The sequence below is a fragment of the Crinia signifera genome, chromosome 8 (genome assembly GCF_055691185.1).
Source record: "Crinia signifera chromosome 8, ASM5569118v1, whole genome shotgun sequence".
Taxonomy (NCBI): Eukaryota; Metazoa; Chordata; class Amphibia; order Anura; family Myobatrachidae; genus Crinia; species Crinia signifera.
This window is the reverse complement of record NC_139224.1, coordinates 3,255,312-3,282,616: the sequence shown is the minus strand read 5'-3', so window position 1 is coordinate 3,282,616 and position 27,305 is coordinate 3,255,312. Positions and strand designations below refer to the sequence as shown.

General features: G+C 48.4%; 1 protein-coding gene across 2 annotated transcripts; it reads right to left on the bottom strand.

Moving 5' to 3' along the window:
* Window positions 1-3,478: 3,478 nt before the first annotated feature.
* On the bottom strand, window positions 3,479-26,968 carry SLC25A20 (solute carrier family 25 member 20). 2 transcript variants are annotated; one of them, XM_083155592.1, is made up of 9 exons: window positions 26,927-26,968; window positions 19,589-19,681; window positions 17,958-18,085; window positions 12,853-12,943; window positions 8,461-8,578; window positions 6,826-6,898; window positions 5,618-5,727; window positions 4,731-4,855; window positions 3,479-4,402 (listed from the first exon to the last, which is right to left on the bottom strand). In XM_083155592.1, the coding sequence occupies exons 1-9, from the start codon at window positions 26,951-26,953 to the stop codon at window positions 4,340-4,342; spliced, it is 828 nt and encodes a 275-aa protein (XP_083011718.1). In that variant the 5' UTR covers window positions 26,954-26,968; the 3' UTR covers window positions 3,479-4,339. The 2 variants fall into 2 exon arrangements, with proteins under 2 accessions (XP_083011718.1, XP_083011717.1); XM_083155591.1 differs by lacking the exon at window positions 26,927-26,968 and adding an exon at window positions 24,456-24,683.
* Window positions 26,969-27,305: the final 337 nt, after the last annotated feature.

The window sequence follows — 27,305 nt, the reverse complement described above, 5'->3', positions numbered from 1 at the left end:
AGAGCTGCCACCACATCATACAGTGTAAGGGACAGAGCGGAGCTGCCGCCACATCATACAGAGTAAGGGACATAGCGGCGCTGCCACCACATCATGCAGTGTAAGGGACATAGCGGAGCTGCCACCACATCATGCAGTGTAAGGGACAGAGCGGAGCTGCAGCACATCATGCAGTGTAAGGGACATAGCGGAGCTGCCACTACATCATGCAGTGTAAGGGACAGAGCGGAGCTGCAGCACATCATGCAGTGTAAGGGACAGAGCGGCGCTGCCACCACACCATACAGTGTAAGGGACAGAGCGGAGCTGCCGCCACATCATGCAGTGTAAGGGACAGAGCGGAGCTGCCACCACATCATACAGTGTAAGGGACAGAGCGGAGCTGCCACCACTTCATGCAGTGTAAGGGACAGAGCGGAGCTGCAGCACATCATGCAGTGTAAGGGACAGAGCGGAGCTGCCGCCACATCATGCAGTGTAAGGGACAGAGCAGAGCTGCTGCACATGCCCAGTGTACCAGCTTATTTCACCACATTTACTGTCTGTGTGGATCTGAGCCCTCAAACATCACAATGGACTAGAGAGCAGCTGCCAGGAGGAAGAGACAGGAGCCTTACCATGAAGTGGGAGATTGTGAGCTTAGAAAGTGCAGTACTGGTTCTATTCTGTTTGTGTATTTATTATATGTTTAACCTTTTCCTGACCACTTATGTTATTTAAGCCTATACTATCACATATTAATTATTTTCAGGGTTGTTACCGCTCCTCCAGAGTGGTACCTCCAGTACTTACTCCAATGCAGAGTGGGAGATTTTGGATTACATTTGAACCCCCCCCCCCTCTAAAATTCCTACGTTTGCCACGGACACGAACCCCTTATTGAGCAAATTCCCTTGCCATTATGCACAACCAAACCCAGCAGAGTAACTGGTACACGAGCTGGCACAGTAAGCAGCTGCCAGTGTATGCCCCTGGCATATGCTCCCTGGAACACAGTCTCTAACCACGAACGAGAGAACCAGTTTGTACTGAATTATTAGATGTACTAAGCCTTGGAGCATGATAACGCGCAGAGAGACAAGCTTCCAACAAATCCACTCCTAACTGTCATTTTTCAAACACAGGGGCAGATGTATTAAGCCTTAACAAGAGATAAATGCCAGGTTGATAAGGGTTATTGTACAAGATCTGTTTAAGAAAAGTTAGTTAGGAGCGGATTGGCTGCTAGTTTCTCTCTGTACTTTCTCCAAGGCCTCATCTATATCCCCCTTATGTCCCCAGGGCTTCCATCTTCCGGCGCAGTGGCCCCCACATACAGCACGATATTCAGGCATTTTCTGAGCGATTCTAACAAATCGCTCAGAAAATGCCTGAAGATGCATGTAAATCGCTGTGTATATAGCCCACACAGCGAATTACATGCGCGCACCCGCCGTTCTGAATCTGTCCAAGATTCAGAACGGACGGGCTGTACAATTCAGAGCAGTCGCTCAGAAAGCTCCTGCTCATCTCCCGCATGTGTGGCTGCGGGCAGATGAGCAGAACTGAGCGACTGCGGACGCCGCAGACCCGACGCACCCCGCACCGCAGAACCGCCGCACCCCACGCCGCCGCCACCCCTGACCTCCCTCCCCCACCAGCAGGAGCACCCATCGCCACCTCACCTCTCCTCTCCTCTCGGCGGCAGCGCGGCGGCATCGGGACGGGTCACGGAGATGTTAAAAAAAAAAAAAAAATTCAAATTTCAAAATGGCCGCGGCCAGCCAATCACGGCTCGCCGCGTCATTGCCCCGCCCCCTAGAGCTGGCTATATTAGCCAGCTCGAGACAGGGTCGGGGCAGTCAGTCCGACGGCGGAGGAGGAGTGAAGAGCTCCTGAAGTCCTGGGAGGCGCGGCCAATGCAAAAGAGCTTAAAAGGCCGCCGCCCCCCAGGTGAAGAACACAGATGAAGAGGCAGAAGCCCTGGGAGGCGGCGGCCATGCAAAAGAGCTTAAAAGGCTGCCGCCCCCCAGGTGAAGAAAACAGATGAAGAGGCAGAAGCCCTGGGAGGCGGCGGCCATGCAAAAGAGCTTAGGGGGCCGCTGCCCCCAGGTGAAGACCAGATGCAGTTTAATAAAATACTAAAAACTCTGTGTTTGTGTTTTTATTAAATAAAACATTTAAAACCAGTGTTTGTTGTTTTATTTTAATATTTCCTTTACAGGGGGGCTATAGGTACCGGCGGGCCTTTAATGCCCCACATGCTGGTACCTGTGGTTCTCCCAAGTGCCCACATGTGGGGCAGGCTTGCTGGGACCTGTAGTCCTACTGTAAAAGACAATATTACTGTTAAATAAGCTATCAACCCTGCACCCACCGCCCAGGGGTGCAGGGGATAGCCCCGGGCTGCAGCCCAGGCCTGGGGTGCCCTGGAGAGGGGGGACCCCCTTATTTGGGGGGTCCCCACCTCCCCAAAAACTCCCGGCCTGGGCTGACTAGTTAGGGTGGGTAATGCTTTGGCCACGGGACACCATCAAGCGTGTCCCCTGGCTATGGCATTACACCCCCTGCTAGTTGAGCCTGGTGCTGGTCTCCAAAATATGGGGGACCCCTATTCATTTTGTCCCCCGTATTTTGGAAACCAGGGCCAGCTCCAGAGCCTGGTGCTGGTCCCCAAAATCTGGGGGACCCCACGCACTTTGTCCTCTGGATTTTGGGAACCAGGACCACTCAAAAAGCCCGGGGCTGGTCATGCCTGGGGGGGGGGACCCCATGCCATTTTTTTTTACAAAATTATTGTCTGTATGACAGCGGATGAGACGCTGGACCCCGGACTTGGTAAGTATTTTTTTGTCAGCTCCCACTGTACCACCAACGTTTAATAGTTTGCATATGGGTTTGCATTCGGTTCAGGGGGAACCACTAGCCACCATGATTTAATTTTTTTTTGGGGGGGGGGGCAGCATATTAGGGGAGGTGAAAGAATACTTATTAAAGAAGACATAAAGTTATGTGCTAGATGTGTTCAGTAATAATAACATTTTTGTGATGAAGTGCAGTGTTTTTACTTCACTTTCTGTGACAGATTTGAAATCTCCCGTGCTGAATCTCCCATTATGAATCTCTGACACAAATCTCTCTGTATGTGGCTCATTGTCTGAAATGAGTCACAAGAGTGAAATCTCTTGTGCTGAATCTCCCGTTATGTATCTCTGGCACACATCTCTGCGTATGTAGGGCCCTTAAGGTACGTATGTAATATCTGGCCTCCCGCTTTTCTTATGAGACCTCGCCACGCTTCGGGCTCGGTGGCTCGCTGCGCTCGCACCACACTGTATAGAATCAACTCCATGCGTAGTTGGATAGTAGGGGTATGAAATAATGGGGTGCATTTAACATGGGGGCCCAGACAATACACAAGTACCCAGAGTAATCCGTAAATGCAGTACACAATGCTTGGCGTGTTATTGGCGCTTCACTCTGTACAATAAGACGCAAATAATAACAACGGTTTAATAAGGCAAAGGTTTGCTGTTAAGGGCCCGTATAAAATAGAAATCTCAACACCCCCCAACAGAGTCCAAAGTCAGAGCCTGAAAACAATTCATGACATTCCCCAGCGCACGGGGAGGGAGGCCGACTATGTGCGGGAAACATTGCATAATCTACAGCAAGTGGCAGACATCTAATCTGAGCAGCTGTATACATTCAGAGGTCGCCCCGATCAGGTTACCCACAGTACTGATGCAGGGATAGAACATATTCATACGCCCGAACCTTTGGATATAACAGGGGGGGGGGGGGTGTTAACAATGGTGTAGAAACACTGGGTGCAACTTATGCGCTGCAGGCGGAGAGCGGGGACAGGGAACCTGTGGATCCCTGATGCAACTGTACGTCTACTCTCCGTATATATTACCCAGCACTTAGACTGGCGGACAGACAGCTGGGGAGGCTGCAGGTCTCTTGGCCCGGCTACACAATGTATATTTAATGTGTGAAGAGAGATTAGGTTACGATCCCCGTTGTTTTATTACGAGAAGTGGTTAAGACAAGAGGTCAGCGCTGGATCATTGCATTACTGATCCGCAAGATAAAAATAAATGCCTTAGTAAACTGAGGTCTAATTCATTACAGTCTATAAAAAAAACCCAAGCAGCTCGTTTCATTCACGCTGAATATTGCAAACAGTCGTTTTTCAAGTTAATGAATAGGTACAGATATGAGGAGTCGCTCGGTGTCCCCCGAGGCTGGGTGCCGCGGTCACAGCTAAGGCAGTCGGTTCCTTCCATAAGAGAGGATTACCCGGTGTAGGCGCAGAAGTCAGCTTATGGGTTTGCGCCCCCTAGTTTTGGTGTTTTCACAAGTTTGGCGCCATCCAGTTTAAGAATTTCATGGCGACTTCAAATCCAAGGAAACATGCCTGGGGGGGGGAGAGGGGGAGAGAGGGGGTAATTAGTCTATTAGGACAAATCTAATAATTCTACCAGTATTCAAGAAAAAGTATCCACATATGAATGGTCCATCAAAAGTGGTTTAGGATCTAAAGATCGGTTCTGGAATAACGATTTCTGCCAAGAACACTTAGCGGGCTGGTAAAATTAAATAATGCCATTGTGGTGCATTCTGGGCAGCCTGTTACAGGTCGGTGGTAATTTTGGAAACAGGTCCCCAACACTAATTATATTCTAGAACGTTGAGATATACTTATTAAAATATATTAATCCTGAAGGCATCAGGTGAACACTTACAGCATTAGCAGGGAATGCCCTGAGCATGACAGCTGTGAAGCCTTTATACAGTGATCCAATTCCTTCCTCTCTGATCAACTCCCGCAAAACATCACGGAAGCCGTTGGGATATTTTCCTGCTGGAGCTGAAGGAAACAAGACTCAAATCAGCTTCATATCATATATAGATTAAAATGCAACCAACGATCCCTGAAGAAGTAGTATTCATACACAGTGAAACGCGTCTACATCATGTTCCATGGACTACAACCTCCATCAGGATTTTTTAATCACTACCCGGTCATACTGATAGCAAGGAGACCAGATAAAGTGCAAGTAAGTTGCTGATAAGGACTCCCAGGAGCGGTAACTAATGTGTACCCCCTCCTGAAATACTACAGTACATATCAGGACACAAATTAAACGTTCCCTGTGGCTAAGACATCAGGTAGGCTCTGAATGTCCTACTGTAACTCAAATCTAAACTGCAGTGTAAGATTAAAGAGGCCTAGCAGACTACATGCAAAAGCGGCCAGTATCTACTCTGCATGCAAAAAAATAAACTGATTTATCCCCCCTTAAATTGCAGCATGTGTCACCAGATGCACAATTACTTGTTCCCAATTCAGAATGAGCCCCATGTGAGGTATTTAGGGCTTGCACTTCCATGTAAGAGACGTGGGACTATTAAGCCCGGCTACATACATGTTTATTATTTTACTCTACATGAACCAGCACAGGGCCCCGATTTTCTCAACACCCCATATAACTGCAATGAGCCTGTCTGCTAGAGCGCCCCCATTCAGTTCACTGCTGGCGAAAGAATTACTGTATTAGCAGGAAAGAATATAGCAGGGAATTCAGTGTAATATAACGCAGATACTCGGGAGACATCAGCCGTTACCCACCTGTCTGGAAACGAGATTTTAGCACGTCCGGGGGAATTGCGACAGCCCAGTTAAAGATTCCAGCCATTCCTCCAGCAAAGAGAATTTTAGGAACACTCAGCTCACCCACGCTGGAAGGGGGGAAAGACAAACATACATTTAAAGAGACGCGTTAGCCTTTGGTGTTTCTGTGGCCACAATGTGTCAGCGGTTATTCTTTGTGGCAAGAACCCAGCAACCTGCATCATTGAAAGGTCACCGACTTCCGATGTGAAAAACTCAAGTACTGAACACAAAGTGCACGACACCACCCGAAACCCCCCCCCACACACACACACACACACACACACACACACACACACACACTCTAGGGGTGATACAAAGATTTATGTAAGTATATTATTATAAAAAAAAAAAAAAAAAAAAAAAAATGTTTTTTTTTGTCATAGTGAGGTGATTAAATGGACAGTCCATTGCGGCAGTGACAGTGAATGCACTTGCCGATGCCAGAGGGTGACAAGCAATGGTGGCAGGGTAATTGGGGGCCATTCTGCATTTCGCATGGCCCTCATTAATAATCGGCTCCCTCGCCTGTGCATGCACAGAGGACGGGGGGGGGGGCGTAACTCACTGACATCCCACCTTGTTCACTCCTGGCTGAGTGGCTCCGCCTCCTTACATTAGGCCACGCCCCTAGCACCGCCCTCTCTACAGCCCTGTGTAGCAGTACACCTCAGTGCTTATACAGTAGGTGTTACTTTCACAATCTCCCTGAACACTTGTGACACCAGATATCCCAGCCCAGCCTGTCCACTGGCACAATAAAAACAAGCATTCAGTCAGCCAATCGCAGCAAAGCAAAAAGAACCAGACAACCTATAACGCTATAAATAAAAATAAACAATTATAATCATGTTGTAGTTTAAGAACGTAATACCAGTCCAAAACTGGCGTCATTCCCGTATATATGGCGAAATTAATGCTCAGGCACCATAAAATTTAAACAGCCATTGAACAATGAAAAAGGCCTATTTCAGCCAGTAACACGCAGACATCCAGAAACGCGGCATTTTCGTGAAGCCACGCCCACTCTCGAGCACTTCCTCCATAATTGGGGTGATTGGGACGTAGGATATCAGATGGTCATTGTAGATCTCTGTACGTTGCGGTGTAAAACGGTCCAACAGTAAAAACAACAAATAAAAAATGTCACTTCGGTCCCTGATTACCTGTGACCCTCGGGCGTGAGGATATTTTTCAGCCATTCGTAGGTCATAAAATACATTCCGCTGGCGGGGACGTCTAGAAACAAAAGGGATTGGATTCAGTCGCTGGAAAGATTTGTAGCTGTTATTAGAGTCCGGACGCAGTAACACAGCAACAGTAAACTGTGCGACACCGAGCAAACACACAGCCTTCTAAAGAAGAACAGTAGTGACATCACCCATAGCAACCAATCAGCTTCTTGCAGTCATTTATCTTCAACCTTATATAAAATGGAAGTTAGGAGTTGCTTGATCACCACAACTTTTCTGCTTTCGAAAGGTTTGATTAATCTCCCGCTAATCTGCATTATCTTTATAAAATGGGAGTTTCCTGGAGACGCAGTCAGCATCCCAGTCATTACAATCCCAGCGCTCAGTATACCGACGGCCGCCTGCAGACTGGCACAAAAATCCTGACCGATATCTGGTTAAGTGTGTATGCTCAATGTTGTTAATAATGCATTACGTTATCGGTAACCGTTAGTGTTCAGTGTGTATGCTCAATGTTGTTAATGATGCATTACGTTATCGGTAACCGATAGTGTTCAGTGTGTATGCTCAATGTTGTTAATGATGTATCCTCATACACATCGTTAGTAACCTCCCTCCCCTCCATCTGTGCATCGCTGCGGGGAGATCCAGTGTCGTCACTGAATGATATCGGTAACCAATAGTGTTGGTGTGTATGCACTCGCTCGTTTTAACAGCGTGATATCGTTAACTATATCGGTGGTGCTGCTAGTCGGCTAGTGTGTACTGGGCTTTAGGATTAGGCTGCAGGGAGGCGGGAAGGTTAGGGTTAGGCTGAGGAGGGGGGTAGTTTAGGGTTAGACGGGGGGGGGTTTAGGGTACACGCGGAAGCCCCTATCACTATTCTTTGTATAGGGATGCTATGGTCCATCTGTGGATATCGTATGTATCCCGTTTCCTGCGTACCTAACCATATGAGGAGGCCAGGACACACACAGTGACTGACCCTTGCGGTGCCTTGTGTCTCTGTGAACACTATTGCTAGGCGGCAGCGGAATTCACAATTAAGATAAGCAAGTAAAATTCAGGCGCAAACTTCTACCAATGTGAATGAGAATGCGAATAGCTCACCGGGAACCATCGGGTCTTGAAATCTAAAATTGGTTTCCTAAACGCTCATCTGACCTCCAGTTATTCGTTTGGCTTCTCAATGTCAAATTAACACAAATTGCGCAGCCGTGACTCTGATTAAGATGTGAAATTTAATCATTACAAAAGATGAGATGCTACTTCTGAATCTAATTATCCTGAGTAGGAGCCGTGGAGTGACAGTAATCACCATTATCCACGTGGAAGACATTCCAAGTGCTGGGATCTGGTGATGTCGCTCTGCCAGTAGGTCAGAGGCTTCTCTCTCTGTAACATCGCCACCTAGTGCTGGGATCTGGTGATGTCGCTCTGCCAGTAGGTCAGAGGCTTCTCTCGCTCTGTAACATCGCCACCTAGTGCTGGGATCTGGTGATGTCGCACTGCCAGTAGGTCAGAGGCTTCTCGCTCTGTAACATCGCCACCTAGTGCTGTTTGCAGAACATTACACTGTTACAGCGGCAGATAAATGATTTTGTATACCTCTCATCAGTGTCAGCACTGTGCCTTTGTATATTCCTCTAATTCCGGCTTCTCGGTACAGAGTCTTGGCACAGTCCATGGGGCCGGCGTATTTCACTTCTCCTGAGGCAGCCTGGATCTGGAAGGTTAAACCAGGTTATGAAGGATGATTTGCGCTGGGACCACGTATCCAAAATAAAAACAGTTCTACAATATTGATCTAGATTTTAATAGAGAGACTGGACATTGTCCTTATTGCCTAATCCAGCTGGACCGGGCGTGTCAGGCACCAAGGTGGATGATGGCTGTATATTTCGCAGACACATCGCAGATCTTTGCTTACAGTGATCTACATGCTTATATGGGATGTAATCATAGGCGAATCTAGAATTATGGTAATGGGTGGTCCCATATCTAGATATAATAGCAGGGGGACCATCGCGCGCCAAAAAGGGGGCGTGGCCTCACGGGAAGGAGGCGTGGCATCACAAAAAGGGGTGTGGTATTACACTTTAGACCATACACAGTAATGGCCATTACACATTTTAGCAAACTCCGTAATACCCATTAGACATAAAGCCACACGCCATAATGCCAATTACACATAAGGCCACACACCATAATGCCCATTACACATTGTGCCACACATCATGATGCCCATTACATACTATATAACAAACCGTAATGCCCATTACATATTTGTCACATAAGTGCTGCTTACCTACGTGCTCATTGCTAGGGGGTTCTTGCTTGATGGCACCATAGTACCCATTACACATGATGCCGCACACCATAGTACCCATTACACATGATGCTGCACACATAATGTCCCTTACACATGATGCCGCACACCATAGTACCCATTACACATGATGCTGCACACATAATGCCACTTACACATGATGCTGCACACCGTAATGCCCCTTACACATTAAGCCACACATTATGCGTAATGCCCCCACATACCGCTACTTGTAGCGTCCCTTAAGCAATGCCCCCAAAAGTGCCACTTACTGTAAATTTTTATATGAGCCTTCGCTGCTGCAGGGAGAGATGGAGACCGGTGCAGCTGCTTCTATGGGGAGAGGAGCAGAGCGCAGTGCAGAGCACGCTCCCACTCCCCTCCTGGTGTCCCCTCTAGCCGAGTGGACATTTGAAATATTGTGCGCGCTGTTGTTGTGCGTCACGTCCGGGGAGCACGCCGGGCACCGACACCACATGATTAAAGGGGGGGCGGGCTGAGGTGAAAGCGGGGAGAAGAATTGGAGCGGAAGCTGCAGGGGTGAAAGTCATTGACAGCTGGGCAGAGAGCAGGGGGCTGCCCGGCTGTATTCAGAGCACTGCAGGTCACGGCTGTTTGAAATAATACCCCTTTCACAACAGAAAATGCAGGGATTTACCCAGGAATATGATCCCAGGATCATGCAGGGACATTCCCAGGCTGACCCCTTATACACCAGCCTAGTCCTTGCATTTTCTGGTGTGAGGGGGAGAGACAACCACTCCCCTGTCCCTACCCCCCTTTAACCAACCAGCTATATCTTCGGAACCAACTGACCCATTTACATGAGACCAGTATCATATTGAAGAACTTTTGAGTTGGCATCGAATGATTTTGGTTCCGTGAAACTGGGCTGTTTGGTTCCAGAGAAATCTGCCCTCAAAGACCATAAACAGTCATGAAATTACATTTAAGAAATGAAAAAAACAAAAACGTTTAACCTCAATATCCCTGGAACCAATTAACCCATATGGATCCAGCCTGGTATCAGATTGAAGGCCCATCGATTTGGGTTCGACTGAGATCAACCTCGAGCTTCAGGGATGCCGAAGGGGGAACTGGCAGTCATTGAACTGGGTGGCGGTCGGAATTAGCGGGTCCCATGTTATCCTAAACGTTCCAGCTTTGCCTGGCCGCATCTCCGGTTCCCAGGGGGTTAGAGACACGGGGCTGGGCTCGTTGGAAAGCCCCATCCCTCAGCTACAATGAATGGGCTAATGGGTGGTCCTGTGCACCCCCGGACCACCCCCTAGATTCGCCTATGGCTGTAATGAGGTAACCGTTACCCAAACTCAGCACCTCTATACGCCAGTGGACTTTTCCTTCATTGCCACTGACTTTGTTCCCTGTACCCAGGAGAAGACGCGGCAGAGAGGGGCAGCTTGGAGAGACACATCCGGTCTGTGCAGAGAATAACTGCCAGACCTACAGATGCATCTCTGGAACGTCTTAGTATAAACAACTGAACAGGTCCCAGCGAAGTGGATGCTACAGATCGACCAGCCGGCCCCCGATCCCAGCATTCTATAACAGGAACACTGTCAGTATGCAGAGTCCTCTGTAGCCGCCATCGCTGGGATAGTTTTCTCAATCACATGAAGAAGTTACGAAGGTATATGTTCTATAGGCATCTTATATTCGCACTCCTGCTCACACACCCACCCCAATAAAACCCTCCTGCCCGCCCAACCTGGAGCCGATGCCTTTGCGAGTGCGAAACTCGCCGGAGGCGTTCGCTGTGGGGGGTTTGCGAACATGCGCATGTGCAAACCCCCACAGCGACCGCCTCCGGCGAGTTTCGCAGTGACTTCGTTCCGCACGGATCGGGTCTGAATCACCCCAAAGAGGGCCTAATTCAGCATAGAGCCTTACCGTGAGAAGTCGCAGTGGCCTGTGAAAACAAAAATAATCAAATGGATCGCTAATATGATCCATTCACAATCACTGACCTATCGAAGAGTCTTTGCCGCCTGCGAGTAGGTTGGAGGCTTCCACTAATCTGCGACTGAGACAGGGTGGAAGTGGCCATCGATGACCTCACAGGCCCTCCTCATTAACACCTGGACACGCCTACTTTTTTTCAGACACACCCAGAATACAGCAGGTTTCCACCTCCAAATGCCGGCTTCCTGTCAGTCAAGCTCCGGCCACATTGTGTTTATGACCCATTCGCATTGTCAGTCGCTAATTCCCCTCACACATCGGTGCAGTCCTTCGATAATTGATCGATTTGCAAATTCAATGATTAGCGATCCATGCTTAATTAGCACCATTATCCCAATCTATCCATGTCGCTGGTACACGCACCCCCAGCAGAAATAAAACGCTCTTGTCCCATTGGACGATGTATCTAGCAATCAGATACCAGGTGTTACAGGATGAGCACAACGAGCCCCTAAGATGGCGATGTTCCCGTAAGAACCAGCTATTCATAAGATAAGTGAAGCCTTTGTTCCTCTGGTATGCAAATACCCACGGAAGGTGTTTAGTTAGTGGCCGTACTTCTACCACAATGCAGCAGAACCAGTTCCACATTTACCCGGCAAAGACAATTTGCTTACAAATAAGACCAAGACCGACGCAAAGTCAGAAGTAAACTGTACATTGTGTCCTAAGAACCGCGCGGCGGCCAGCGATTCCCTGGTGCTCTGGGAGATGTACGTGCACCTGTAGCAGGCAGGGCGGGATGAAGGGGGTCACCTGTGCACCTGTGCAGACTTGAAGCAAATTAAACACCTATAAACAGGAGAGTTTACACTGGCAACATCTATGAAGCCAAGTTAACAAATATGCACTGAATTTCGCCCCTGTGGAATCGCCCCGATATAGCAGTTCCGCCACGGAGAGGACAGAGACACATACGCAGCTCTGTAGTGTCCAGCCGCCCTCTCCGCACCACAAACGCACGTCACCTCTCCTGCCAACTGGTTACTTCCTCCCATTCCCGCCTCCAAGCTTTTGGCCATATCTATGGAATTTTCTACCCCTTCCTATCAGATTCTCATTAAATTGAACCATTTCTCATTGTAACCCTCTGTTCATGCTCACTTCTATCCCAGCTGTGTCACCCTAGTTCGTCTGACCCCCCCCTTTAGAATGTAAGCTGTAACGAGCAGGGCCCTCTCTCCTCATGTGCATTTAGACTTGTATCAGTGTCCGCTGCTGCAACTGTCTTTAATTTACCATGTGCTTGTCCTAATCTGCATTCATCCTGTAAATCACTATTTTCTTGTGTTTGTTTTTGCTCATCTATGTATTGTCAGGCGCTGCAGAACCCTTGTGGCGCCATATAAATAAACAATAATAATAATAAAATGAATAAGTGTTGGGACGATAGACAAGGTTACGGCACATTTTGGGGACAGGGTTGAGGAACGGTGTCCAGTGAAAGGAAAGTCCTGTGCCTCCAGGTCTGAACCCATAAGTTACATGTCTTCCGCTACGGCAGTGGTTCCTGAATTGGGCGCTGTGGCATCCCAGTGTCCTCCGGCCCAGTCCTAAATTAAATGAGTTATTGCCAATGTGATAAGTCAGCTAGGCTGAAACTGAGAACATACGTGAAGTCATCTGCATAACCGCGGCTAAAGACAACAGGTCAGCGCAATTCTACCGTGTGTCGCTCAACTACATACCTGTAATAGGCACTTAATGCGCTCGCCAGGCGCCATGATGGCCGTTGTAAAAACACCAGACAACATCCCTGCGGCAAACAGCTGCGGATATCTGCAAAGCAAAAGGAGAAAAACATCTTATACCAGTCGGGAATGACAAGAACCCAGCACTGGGCAGCTCTATGTGGGTATTCTAATGGCCAGACCAGTAAGATCATATGTGGAATGTTAAGGTCTCCTGCGCCAGGGGTACTGAACATGTAAACTGCTGTGAAACTACACGTCCCAGCATGCTTTGCCACAGTTTTTGAACGACCATATCTCAAGATTGAGCAGTGCAGGCTGGGACATGTGGTTCCACAGCAGCTGGGTGTCCACCCTGTTTCACTCTGTTAAATAAACATCCAAATGTTGCATTTTAGGCCTGAGATCTGCCAGCTAGAGGAGGCCTAGAAATGGCGATGGGGTAAGTGTCATTATACACCAATTACTAGATCTGTGGCGCTCCAGCTGTTGTGAAACTACACGTCCCAGCATGCCTTGCCAAAGATGTGCTATTAGAGAATGCTAAAACTGTGGCAAGGCATGCTGGGACGTGTAGTTTCACAGGTTGGCTAGGCCTGTACTAGTGTACACAGAATGACAGACACATAGGCTGAATGAAGGCAAGGGTGCCAGGCATATATCTCTACCCCACACCCACCTTCCAGCGTACCAGAGGAAGGCATTAAAGTACTGGCAAGTGATTGGTCGCAAATTATTCGGGCCTATATATTATTTTTGGTGGTAACGATCCCCATCTTTCATGATGCTCGGACATTAGGTATCACAAGCTCCCGTATATCTCTGAGCTGTGGCAGACGTGTCGGTAGCGGAGTATGTAGTGGGGTCACATGTAGCCGATGTCACAGACACAACAGCCTCAGGCCTTTAGTTCCATGGCCACTCACTAACATGGACTAAGATTGCACAAGGCCCCACTGACAGCACCACAGCAAATTTGTCCTCTCTTTCCAAGCTGTTGTGTCAGCCGGAAGAGGGCTATTGTCTGATGTAGCAAATCTGTGATTAACACACCTGCAGGCCACACCCATTAATCTACAGTGGGACAAATTATTTGGACAGCCACCAATTGTGCAATTTGACCTACCTAAAAAGATGAGGCTTGTAATTTCCATCATAGGTACTCTTCAGCTGTGAGAGACAGAATGTGTGTGGGGGGGGGGGGACACGACAGGAAATCCCATTGTATGATATATAAACCATTTAATTGTATATTCTTACAGAGAATAAATACTTGGACAAGCAAAAAGTTACACTCAATACTATGGGCAGTATTCAATGATAAATCTCGCCGTGTGCAGGGAATCCTGTTTAGGATTCGCTGCACACTCGCTGAGTTCCGGAGGGCTGGCTGCCACTCGCTCTCTCCGTATTCAATGTCAGAGGGGCGAGTAGCCCCTCGCGGCGAATCTTAACCCCTGCAGCGGACGAGCGTCCGCGGCAGGGAGCCGTGGGACGGTGGCAGGCAGGGAGATTGAAGTCTCCCTGCCTGCCCCAGAACGTATGTGGGGGGGAGGTGGGCTCCCCGGGACCCAGGCAGCACAAGCTGCACCCCCCCCCCCAAGCCAGCAGGGGACCGGGTATAGTCACTGCTCCCGATCATGCATATGTAATGATCGGGTGCAGTGAATATATGAATATCTAATGAGCAGCTCGGCTCCGGCGCCCCCTGCTGTGTAAAAATTATTATTTTTTTTTTTAATTAAATATATATTCATGTGCTGTAAGCACATGAATAAAAATAGCATGCCCCTTCACAGAATAAAATTCCTGATTTTTTTACACCAATTTTTTTTTAAAGTTCATATTCCACTTCTCCATGAAAAGATGGAGAATTGCTACACGGAGAGACACAGCGAAAATCACTCAGATAGACGGCGAGAAGTGCACGTTGAATATGGTTGCTCGCTTTTTGAGAGCAAAAGTCTCCGTCCAACGCGAGAAAAGCACAAACTCGCCATAAAACATGGCAATTTTTTCTCATTGAATACTGCCCTATGTAATATAACCTCGGTTGGCAGCTACTGAGGTCAGACGTTTCCTGTGGTTCCTGACCAGGATTGCGCACACTGTAGCAGGTATATTGGCCACTCTTCCTGCAGGCCTCTCTACATCGGTCATGTTTTGGGGCTGTCACCTTGTTGACTTTCAACTCCCTCCACGGATTGGTTGAGGTCTGGAGACCGGCTAGGCCACACCAGGACCCTGAACAATTATTACGGAGCCGCTCCTTAGTTGCCCGGGGGTGTGTTTGGGGTCATTGTCATACTGGAAGAACCAGCCACGTTCCATCTTCAATTCTCTTACCAAGGGAAGCAGGTTTTTCTGCCAAAATCTGACGATACTTGGCCCCATTCATCCTCTCCTTAATACGGATCAGTCGCCCTGTCCCCTTTGCAGAAAATTAGCCTCAAAGCAAGATGTTTCCACCCCCATGCCTCACTGTATGCCTCACAGTGGGCATGGTGTTTTTGGGATGCCAACCATCATTCTTCTCCCTCCAAACACGGCCAGTGGAGCTTTTAGCAAAAAGTTCTATATTGCTCTCATCTGATCACAGGACATTCTCCCAATCCTCCTCTGTATCATCCAGATGGTCACTGGAAACTTCAGATGGTCCTGGACATGTGCTGGTGTAAGCAGGGGAACCTTACAGGCGCTGCAGGATTTGTATCCATGACGACATAGTAACCTTTGTGATTGTGGTCCCGGCTCTCTTGAGGTCATTGACCAGGTCCCCCGTGTAGTTCTGGGCTGATTCCTCACTGTTCTCAAGATCATTGATACCCCACAAGGTGATAACTTACATGGAGCCCCAGGTGGAGGGAGATTATCAGTGATCGTGTATTTCTTCCATTTATTAATAATTGCACCAACAGTTGATCTCTTCTCACCAAGCTGCTGCATATGGCCGAGTAACTCATCCCAGCCTTGTGCGGCTCTACAATTCTGTCCCTGGGGTCCTTACACAGCTCTCTGGTCCTGGCCATGGTGGGGAGGTCGCAGTCTGACTGTTTGAGGGTGTGGACAGGTGTCGTTTATACAGATAACAAACAGGTGAGTGGAGGAGAGAAGAGCTTCGTATAGAAGTAGTAACAGTCTCTCACAGTTGAAGTGTACCTATGATGGAAATTACAGACCTCTCATTTTTTTAAGTGGGTCAACTTGTACAATCGGTGGCTGTCCAAATACTTTTTTGCCCCACTGTCGATCTAAGTGTTTTTTCAGCACAGAAAATGGTTCTTAAACGGCCTGCATCTCTCACAGCTCTCGCCCAAACGGCCTGCATCTCTCACAGCTCTCGCCCAAACGGCCTGCATCTCACAGCTCTCGCCCAAACGGCCTGCATCTCTCACAGCTCTCACCCAAACGGCCTGCATCTCTCACAGCTCTCGCCCAAACGGCCTGCATCTCTCACAGCTCTCGCCCAAACGGCCTGCATCTCTCACAGCTCTCGCCCAAACGGCCTGCATCTCTCACAGCTCTCGCCCAAACGGCCTGCATCTCTCACAGCTCTCGCCCAAACGGCCTGCATCTCTCACAGCTCTCACCCAAACGGCCTGCATCTCACACCCAAACGGCCTGCATCTCTCACAGCTCACACCCAAACGGCCTGCATCTCTCACAGCTCTCACCCAGCTGTAGCCAAAGGGGACAGAAACTGGTTCGTCTGAAACTCAATGACGACAATAAGCTGACCCTTCGCCCTTCCATGACGCGTTTCACTCCGGCAGAGTCAGACCAATTATACAGTTGTCTCAAAGTGTTCATTACAGAATGATAAATATTTCACCGACTGACAGTCCGGATGTTGCGGGAAACGCAGCTTCTTATACGGGAACATACATGGAGAAATAGATATAAATAACCGCAGTATTTGGTGCGAGCCTTAGTTCTATCCGTCCCCATAGAGTCCGGACACCGGCAGTTGTACGAAGCCTCTGGGAGTCATAAAGCAGAGAGAGATAAAGGGGGTGATTCTAGTTCATTGGGACGGGGCCGATTCAGTCATGTTCCAATGTTTGGGGCTCTGCGCATAGTGTATTATGTGCACATGCAGACCCCCTTTGACGGCTTTGGTGACTTGCATAGTCACGAGCCATTCGCAAGGATCAGGGCGGGCCGGGGATGGACGACGGCCGGGACAGGGGTCACCCATTGGACCTCCCAGGGTTTTATGGGCAGGACGATGTGTGTCAGAGGGCATGCGGCTGACGTCACAGGATCTCAGCTGTCCCGTCTTTGTCACGGCGCTCGCACATAACAGTCACTTCCCACTGACTTGAATTCACAAAGCGAGGAGAAATCATTGGATGGTCGGCAACATGGAATGATTCCTCCTGCAGCGGAGACACGTCTTCGTTACACATCCCCCGCATGTCACCGAGGTGATCCAGTGGTGGCGGGGGTGGTGGCATTCAGACGGGGGCGGGTCTGGTGCTCGGTAAGCTGCGGCCAATCAGAATCAGGCCCAAAGTACCAACCAATCACTTCCTGACGTTTCCACAGCCTGTAACATGGCAGTATACAGGTAGAAGTGCAGACCTTTTATATAAGCCAATGGGGAGCATCGGTGTGAGATGACATCACTGACGGCAGGGTATAATGTATCTTTAGCGGGGGGGGGGGGGGGCGTGATATCTCTAGCCGCGGTCTGTGTATATTTCCCACATTCACTGAAACAACTGAAAGCAGCAAATCGCTGTAATTACTGAGGATTAACGAGTAGCAGCTATTTATAGACTGAAATGTCACAATACAGAAACTCATAATCGCCAATTAATGAGAAATGATTTGTGGGATTTGAGAAAGCCGGTTACCCACAGATGTATGTATGGATGGATGGATGGATGGATGGATGTGGCATTAGCAGACCTACAACAGGATAGGTACACGGCTTATGTCAGCACTTCCTCCAGATGTATGTATGTATGTATGTATGTATGTATGTATGTATGTATGTATGTATGTATGTATGTATGTATGTATGTATGTACGTACGTATGTATGTATGTATGTGCATGGCATTAGCAGACCTACGACGGGATAGGTACGGGACTTACGTCAGCACTTCCTCCGGATGTTTTTGCTGGAGCTTTTTCCCGAGGCCAAAGCCAAAGAAACAAACGGCGAACATGGGCGTTACTCCGACTATGGGGGCGGCCATCCCCCTGTAGAGGCCTTTGACACCCTGTGCAAGAGAAGGCGAGAAGCATCTTTAATGGAATGTAGCCTGCATGACAGTGACACAAATACTCACAGCACACAACACACACACACAACACAACACAACGCACACCCACACACACACACACACCACACAAAGCATACACACACACAAAATCCCAACATAGCAAATGTCACATCACCAACGGTATACACGGCAGTGACAGTAACGGAGGGGTCAATTTACCAAGATGCACCTTCTAGAACATGGATGGGGAACCTTTGGCCCAGCTGTTGTTGAACTACACGTCCCAGCATGCCCTGCAACAGTTTTAGAATGGCCAAATAGCAAAACTGTAGCAGGGAATGCTGGTATGTGTAGTTCAACAACAGCTGGAGGGCCGAAGGTTCCCCATCCCTGTTCTAGAAGATAATAGATAGAATCTGGTTGGTTGCTATGGGCAACATCCCCCCTTCAACAGAACTCCCATTGTAGTAGCAGCAAGACAAAGAAACCACCTCAAACTCAGGATGGCCATCGGTGTGGTCCCCATGGACAGTTTTACCTATCGATGATCATTGCTTTTCTCTGACTGACTGGCACATAAGCCAATCAGAGTGTGGGGTGAGGCATCTGGGGTGTTAGGGGCGGAGCTATGCTCGGTGTTCCGGCACCCCGGTAATATATTTTTTGGTACTAGTTTCCTAGCACGGCGCCCAGATTTCCTGCACCGTAGGGAAATTGCATCGCATGGGCCATTATAGCGGCATGCGATGCGATTGATTTTTCTCATTGTACCCCACTATATTGCATCGCATGCGATTTTATAGTGTGTGCGATGCCATAACAATAGGTATACAATAATGATTGTATGTCCCAAAAATAGGTTTAACGCACCCCCCCCCCCCCCAAAGCGTGGTGAGCAGCGGCGGAACACGTCCTCCGACTTCATTACCCCACTATCCACGTCGGCGTTGAGTTGATTTTATATAGTGTGGCGAGCGCAGCGCGCCCCGTGAAGCGACGTGGATGACTTTACATGTATTCCGCATGCGCTCGCCACACTATATAAAATCAGCTCCACGCTGACGTGGATAGTGGGGTAATGAAACAGTCAGAGGACGCATTCCGCCGCCGCCGCTTGCCACGCTTCAGGGTGGCGTGGATAGTGGGGGGGGTGCGTTTACCCATTGCCATGGCACCCTATAAAGTTGCATGCGATTTTGCGGCAGATGCGATGGCCCGGGGCTAAGAGAGCAGTGAATAAATTACATTACATACGATTTCAGTACGCAGAATAATCCACTAAGCAAATTGCTTAGTGGGCGCCATTCTAGGAAACAAGTACCTATTTTTTTATTTTGGTTCTGCTGTGCCATCTGGTTCTCCCCGATCTATGGCAAATGTATTCTACATCGGCCAAAAACCATTGACAATTTTGATTCCTCGATGACCATCCTTATTTTGTGACTGCGCCCTCCATCGAACCTGCTCAGTAGTACAGATATAGTGAAATAAAGACGCTACCTCATTTACTAGGGTTTTCTTAAAGCAGTCAAAGGTTCCGGAATATACCGGTGCTACCCCCGGGGCGGGCTTCGTTTGGGTTTGTATCCGAACCTGCAAATAAAAGATAAAAAAGCAAATGACAATGTAAATACACAATAAGACCTACTGAAACCACAAGCGCTCCTGGATACACAGCAATATGGCGCGGGTGCCACTTGTACTGCCAGGGCCCAGCTCACACGGAGGAGAGTTACCTTCTGGCCCTTCCAGGGTACATTTATCTGGATTAGTAGCAGGGGCTTGGTCTGCACAGAATCACTACCAGAAATAACAACGTGAAGTGCACATTATAAGAAATGACCTTGGGAAATACTTATTGAGCTCCTTAGAGAGATGTGACAACCACAGTCACTGTCTGATTGTCTGTATTAGTATAGTCATGTAAGGTTTATATAGTTATATATACGGGAGTGTCATACACAGTAATCTGTACGGCAATGTGACATTATCTGACAAGGAATAAGCTGCTCTCTGTCTACTGTACCCTTTCACCTACAAAACTCCAAATGAACACGAGTGCCCCCTGCAGGACGCAGCAGGTACTGCGCAGGAGTCACCTTTGAATGAGTTCTTGTAAGGCCAGGGACTGGAGGCAAGTCAGCTGACTCGGGAACATACAGAAATAGTGCTATATCCACGTGTTCTACCAACCTGACCAACTGCCTGATCCCGTCAGATAGAATTCATCACTTCCATGTGGTTTTATAGAACCGTCACACAGCGCGCTGTACACAGACTGTAACCGCAGGCCAGAACCACTTGGCCCATCTGGTCTGCCTTCTGGCTGGTAACACAGAGGGGCAGATGTATTAAGCCTGGAGAAGAGATAAAGTGGAGCCAATGAACTGTGCTTGAAAATGACAGTGTGGAGTATTGGCTGATGCATTATCTCTTCACCAGGCTTAGTACATCTGCCCCAGAGTACCATAAATCCCCAACTGCACCTCGTTTATGGTATGGGGGTCCACAATCCCTAGGTCTACCACTAATGGTGGGTTCTCACTCTGTGCCCACTTGTATAGTAAAGTATGAACCAAGTTGGTCCAAACAAAATCAAAAACTTGCATCGACCTTGTCAATGTTAACCTTAAGATATTGTCAACCATTCTTAGGTATCGACCTAGTCACATCAACCAATAGTGGGCGACAGACATTGTCGACCCGGGGACCAGGTACCCTGCACCTCAATTACAACGTTTTGCTTTATGGTGTACTTCTGTTGTTGGAAAAAGACAGTACTATTGCTTTCCTTCTGCCAGTTCTTATATACTCGTGTGTGAGATAGAAATATAGATAGATAATTTATCTGACGAAGTCGATGATGAAACGCGTTTGGGCGTGGCCTAGCGTCGTCTCTGACCCGAAAGTTGTTTGGGTGACCTGCTGCTGCTGATCCTCACGGCCAAGTGGAACCTACTGCACCGCTCATGCCAAGTGTAACCGGCGAATTGCTGACCACTGCCGCTGACTGTAACCGCTCCTACAATTGTGCATGTAGCACTGTCTGCGAACTAACTGCGGTGTTTAGTACAGCCATTTGTGGTACGCGATTCTTGCTTTGTACTTTGGTACTTATATAATAGCCGGGCGCCCACTAAGCAAATAGCTTAGTGGGCGATTCTGCGAAAGAAAATCACATCGCATTGCATGCCTTTTTTGCATTTTCCTATGTAATTTATTCACTGCTCTCTGGCCTTGGGCGGTGCGATGAGATCACATCGTGCGTGATCGCATCTCCCGCAAAATCGCATCTGCCGCAAAATCGAATGCGATTTAATAGGGTGCGATGACATTTAATGTATTATACACTTGTATGACATTCAATGGGATTTAGGCACCCCCCTCCACTATCCACGCCACCCTGAAGCGTGGCGAGCAGCGGTGGAACGCGTCATCCTGACCTTTTCATATCCCCACTATCCACGTCGGGTGGAGTTGATTTCATATAGTGTGGCGAGCCCGAAGTGTGGCGAGCGGCAGCGGAACGCGTCCTCCCGACCTTTTCATACCCCCACTATCCACGCAGGCATGGAGTTGATTTTATATAGTGTGGCGAGCACACGTGAATTACGTTACATGTATTCCGCGTCGGGTCGCTGCGCTCGCCACACTATATAAAATCAACTCCACGCCGTGGATAGTGGGGGTATGAAAAGGTCGGGAGGACGCGTTCCACTGCGCTCGCCACGCTTTGGGGGGGCGTGAATAGTGGAGGAGTGTCTAAATACCATTGGATGTCATACAAGTGTATAGTACATTAATACCGGGGACTGCAGGGACGGACCCCTGTTCTCACTGCAAGGCAAATTCCCAGGTGAAGAAGTTGTAACCGGTAATTTGCCTTTTAACACAGGTTTTTATGCAGTGAGAACGGGTCAACCCGTGTCTGCATACCCGGATCTCAAATACGGGTAAAAATAAGGGTTTTACCCATGTATGAGATCCGGATATGCGACCTGTTCACACTGCAAATAAAACTGTGTTAAAAGGCAAATTCCTGGGTCGACATGCTAGACCCGGGAATTTGCCTGCAGTGAGAACAGGGTACAAATGGCATCGCAGCCTATAAAATCAAATGCAGTCGCATGCGATTTTGTGGGAGGTGCGATGCAATCTCATCGCACCGCCCAAGGCCAGAGAGCAGTGAATAAATTACATAGGAAAATCGCATCCAAACAATCGCATGTGATGCGATTTCACTACGGTGCCGAACATATGCAAATTGGGCGCCCGGCTGATACATAAGTACCATTACTGCTTATGTGTGTTTTCCATAAATGTTTTAAGACTTTTTCATGCACTATGGAGAGCGCTCTCTTATTGTTATTCTAGAAAATTCCTCTGGGATCCAGGACTGCCTCAGAGGCGTTTAGTGGAGCTGCCAGGTAAATTGGAAGCCTGTGTGCCATTTAATAAAAAAAAAAAAAAAAAAATAATACACACACACACACATATATATATATACATATATATATATATATATATATATATACACATACATATATATATATATATAGTGGCTGATTTTAATATATCACGCGCTTCGCGCATGTCACAGTTCTAATCATCACTAGGAGATTTAATTGTGCTCGATTTTTTATATGTAATATTTCCACATATGCAATGTTTATTAGCAATATTTATGCACATGTTTTTGTAATGATTCGTTTTCACTGCTATTATTTCAGGTTACGTGGAATGCTGGACCTCAAATGCCGCCCACCGGGTATTATCGCAGCACCATGACAACCATTGTGCGTGCGTTCCATCCACCCCTCACTTCCGGCGCTGCTGGAGCCTGCGCTCCATAGCGCGTCGTTCATGCGGTTCAGTGACCCCTTCCTGTGAGCCAGTTCCGGCGACACGACCCGTTGATGGAGCAGGCCCGGCCCAGCATACCACGCAGCCTCCTAATCACTCACCCTTATTTAAGGTAAGCACGTTTTGATGTTATTTGTTCACACACACCTTGACAAAGGGGCGCAGCCCCGAAACGTTGGTTGTTCCACAGTTTAATACAGTTTCTAAAAAGACCCACGAGTGCCAGTCTTTTTCTTCATCTCTATATATATATATATATATATCTCTATATATATATATATATATATATATATATCTCTATATATATATATATATATATATCTCTATATATATATATATATCTCTATATATATATATATATCTCTATATATATATATATATATATATATATATATATATATATATATATATATATATATATATATATATATATATATATATATATATATATATATATATATATATATATATATATATATATATATATATAGACATTGGATGGGCTCTGCACACACTAAATTAATTTAGTGTGTGCAGAGCCCATCCAATGTCTGTTTAAACAATGTGGTCACAAGCCATAGGGCACCCCAAAACTAGGAAAGGTGAGTGCCGATGTTAAGTGTGTATATATATATATATATATATATATATATATATATATATATATATATATACACATACACACACACACTCAATGTGGCTATATAATTTCTGTAACTGCGCCCCCTGCCCAACCACTCTGTCTGCAGCACCCCCCTCACAGCCCTGCCACCTCTGCCTGCTGCAGCACCCCCCTCACATCCCTGCCACCTCTGCCTGCTGCAGCACCCCCCTCCCAGCCCTGCCACCTCTGCCTGCTGCAGCACCCCCCTCCCAGCCCTGCCACCTCTGCCTGCTGCAGCACCCCCCCTCCCAGCCCTGCCACCTCTGCCTGCAGCACCCCCTCACATCCCTGCCACCTCTGCCTGCTGCAGCACCCCCTCACAGCCCTGCCACCTCTGCCTGCTGCTGCAGCACCCCCCTCACAGCCCTGCCACCTCTGCCTGCTGCTGCAGCACCCCCCTCACAGCCCTGCCACCTCTGCCTGCAGCACCACCCTCACAGCCCTGCCACCTTTGCCTGCAGCACCCCCCTCACAGCCCTGCCACCTCTGCCTGCAGCACCCCCCTCACAGCCACCTCTGCCTGCAGCACCCCCCTCACAGCCACCTCTGCCTGCAGCACCCCCCTCACAGCCACCTCTGCCTGCAGCACCCCCCTCACAGCCACCTCTGCCTGCAGCACCCCCTCACAGCCACCTCTGCCTGCAGCACCCCCCTCACAGCCACCTCTGCCTGCAGCACCCCCCTCACAGCCACCTCTGCTTGCAGCACCCCCCTCACAGCCACCTCTGCTTGCAGCACCCCCTCACAGCCCTGCCACCTCTGCCTGCAGCACCCCCCTCACAGCCCTGCCACCTCTGCATACAGGGGTCACTGTAATGTCCCCTGACAGTCGGCTCTCACCTTGATGGTGTCCAGCGGGTGGCCGGCAAACACCAGGCAGACCCCTCCGAACCCCCCGGCGAAGAAGTTCTTCAATGGGCTGATGACCTGCGGCTTGTCAGACATGTTGAGCGCAGAGAGGGGCCGGTGCACCGATCAGTGACAGCCGCTTCCACCACACTCGTACCGGCCAAGGGTTACCGCCTCGACCTTTGCCCCACTTTGACTCACGGCCCGAACGGACCAATCAAAGAGAGAGCTACAAGTAAATCCCGTCCAATCGCCGCACTCTTTGCCGCAAACTTCCGCCCTTACTCGCTGAATGACAGCTGTTTCTACCTATGGCTGTGCAGTCCTTCTAAAACCCCGCCTGCGTGCAGTAAGAGAGCAGAATTCCTCTCTGGTCACTAGAGGGAGCGCTCAGCGCTGTATAATCACCGTGTGTCTGTTACTAAGAGCCATCTTCCTGGAGGCAGTCACTTGGTAGCCTGCTGAAAACTTCCGACAGGGGCTGTGGGGTCATTCAGAAATGATCGCACGGCCGCACATTAATGTGATCTTTTGTGCGAATGGATGTGCACCGCTACAAATCTATTCGCAGCTGAGTGACTATGGCCCCTATTCAGATCTGATCGCAGTACAAATTTGTTCTCAAAATGGGCAAAACCAGGTGCACTGCAGGTGAGGCAGATGTAACATGTATAGAGAGAGTTAGATTTGTGTGAGTTATTTTGTTTCTGTGCAGGGTAAATACTGGCTGAATTATATTTTACACAGCAATTTAGATTTCAGTTTTAACACACCCCACCCAAATTTAACTCTCTCTCTCTCTGCATGTTACATCTGCCCTACCTGCAGTGCACATGATTTTGCCCATTTTGAGAACAAGTTTGTACTGCGATCAGATCTGAATAAGGACCTATGTCCAACCCATCGTAACAGGCTCGCCATCAAATAATTCTTACACTGGGCACCATGGGCCGCACGCATGCGCAGTCTACCGGTAATTGGCCACCATGCGAACTCGCAGCTGTGCGATCGGGTCTGAATCTAGCCCTATATGCAGGGACCAGGACTCCTGTGCTAATCCAATCTAGGGATGACCATCGACCATCGATGATTCATAATCATCGATGGTTAATGGCCAATGTTGAATACTTTTGCCATCAATGGGGGGGAACCAGATGGTTTCCCTCCATCAATGGCAAAGGCATAACCGATGTTTTGCTTTTGTTTTTGTTTGTTCAAAGTGCCAGGACAAGGCATTAAGCCTGACACTCGTGAAGCCCTGACCATGTGTTTTGATTGGCCCACAGGCCAATCAGTCAAACATAATAGATGATCATCGATATATAAAACTATCGATGGTCATCCACTGCATAGTTTTACACTATCGATGGCCAGTTCAGTGGGTCTCAATCGGGCCCCAAGCCCTGGATTCAGGTGCTGGTCTGAGTCCACCACGATGGGGGGTTGCAGGGTCTCATTCTGTTGGATTCCAGTTCCTAATTCCAGTCCAGTCTCTGCTCTCAAAAGTCATTAAAGCCCCGTTTCAGCTGCGAACCAGCTGAATCTGGAACCGAGAGTCTATGGGCCCCCATACATTAGGCCAACTTGTCCGAAGGACTAGTCAGACCTAATTTCCCTTGAGCTCCCCCGGCAGCTGCCCAGGAGAGCTCACTACGATTTGGCACTTGATGTGCCATTTTTTACATGGGATAAATTCCAGGGGATCTCTCACTCTCTCGGCCAATCAGCGGCCGGCCTATCCTATGAATTTTCTAATTCTGCTGCCACTGTCCACAGTGTCCGCTCACTCAGGGCTTCCCGGACACTGCGGACTGCCAGCTCCAACGCTGCACCCACAGCCCCCAGGCGGTTCACGCAGTCCAGACCCCACGCTGCCCAGGTCTTTTTGTTTCCTTGCGGATTGCCCGTCCCACCGCAACCCTGCACTCACAGCCCCTGGGCATTTCATGCTGCCCGCTCCCTTCACATAGGTGTGTGCCAGCGGTGCTTCACCACTGGCACACACCTACGGATCGGACCAACACATCCTGGGTGCTAAAAAGCACGAGCGATGTGCAGCTGATGGGTCCGTTCCGACAGATTGAACCTGCAGCAGGTTCAATCTGTAGGGTCCAACCCAGTGCGCACGGGACCGCGCATTGGGTCAGATGGGGTGTCAAACACATCCGATTTGGGCGATTTCTCGGCCCAATCTGTCAGCATAGGGCTAAAGCAGCCAAAATTGGATAAGCGTATGGGCACCTTAATGGCCGGATGTATCAAGCTTCAAAAAGTGATCAAGTGGAGAGAGATAAACAACCAGCCAATCCGCTCCTACCTGTCATTTTTCAAACCCAGCCTATAACATGACAGTTAGGAGCTGATTGGCTGGCTGTTTATCACTCCAGTTTATCACTTGTTGAAGCTTGATACATCTGGCCCCAGTATATATGAATCAACAATTACAGATGACCCCAGGTTACCTGCCATGGTGCAAATAAGGAGGACATCTTCTACGTTCATTCGCAGGTTTCCATAGTAATTAGAAACAGGAAACCAGTGACGTCTGTTGCAGGATTATTGGTGTTACCTGGATACCTCTGTATAAAGCAAACAGGACTTTGGCTTAAATTGTGTAATAAAAACTTTTTTCTAAAAATGTTTCTATTAAAGCACTTGTGTAAACATATACAGGAAATGTACATTTGTTTTAAATATAAATTGGATATTGAAAACATAGGATCACATTGTACAAGTAAATAATATTGTTGAGTACATCCATAATCTGAAATAAAGAATAACATCATCCTTTTCCGTCTCTCTTGTCTATATGATTACGTATAGTAGCATGAATAACGTATA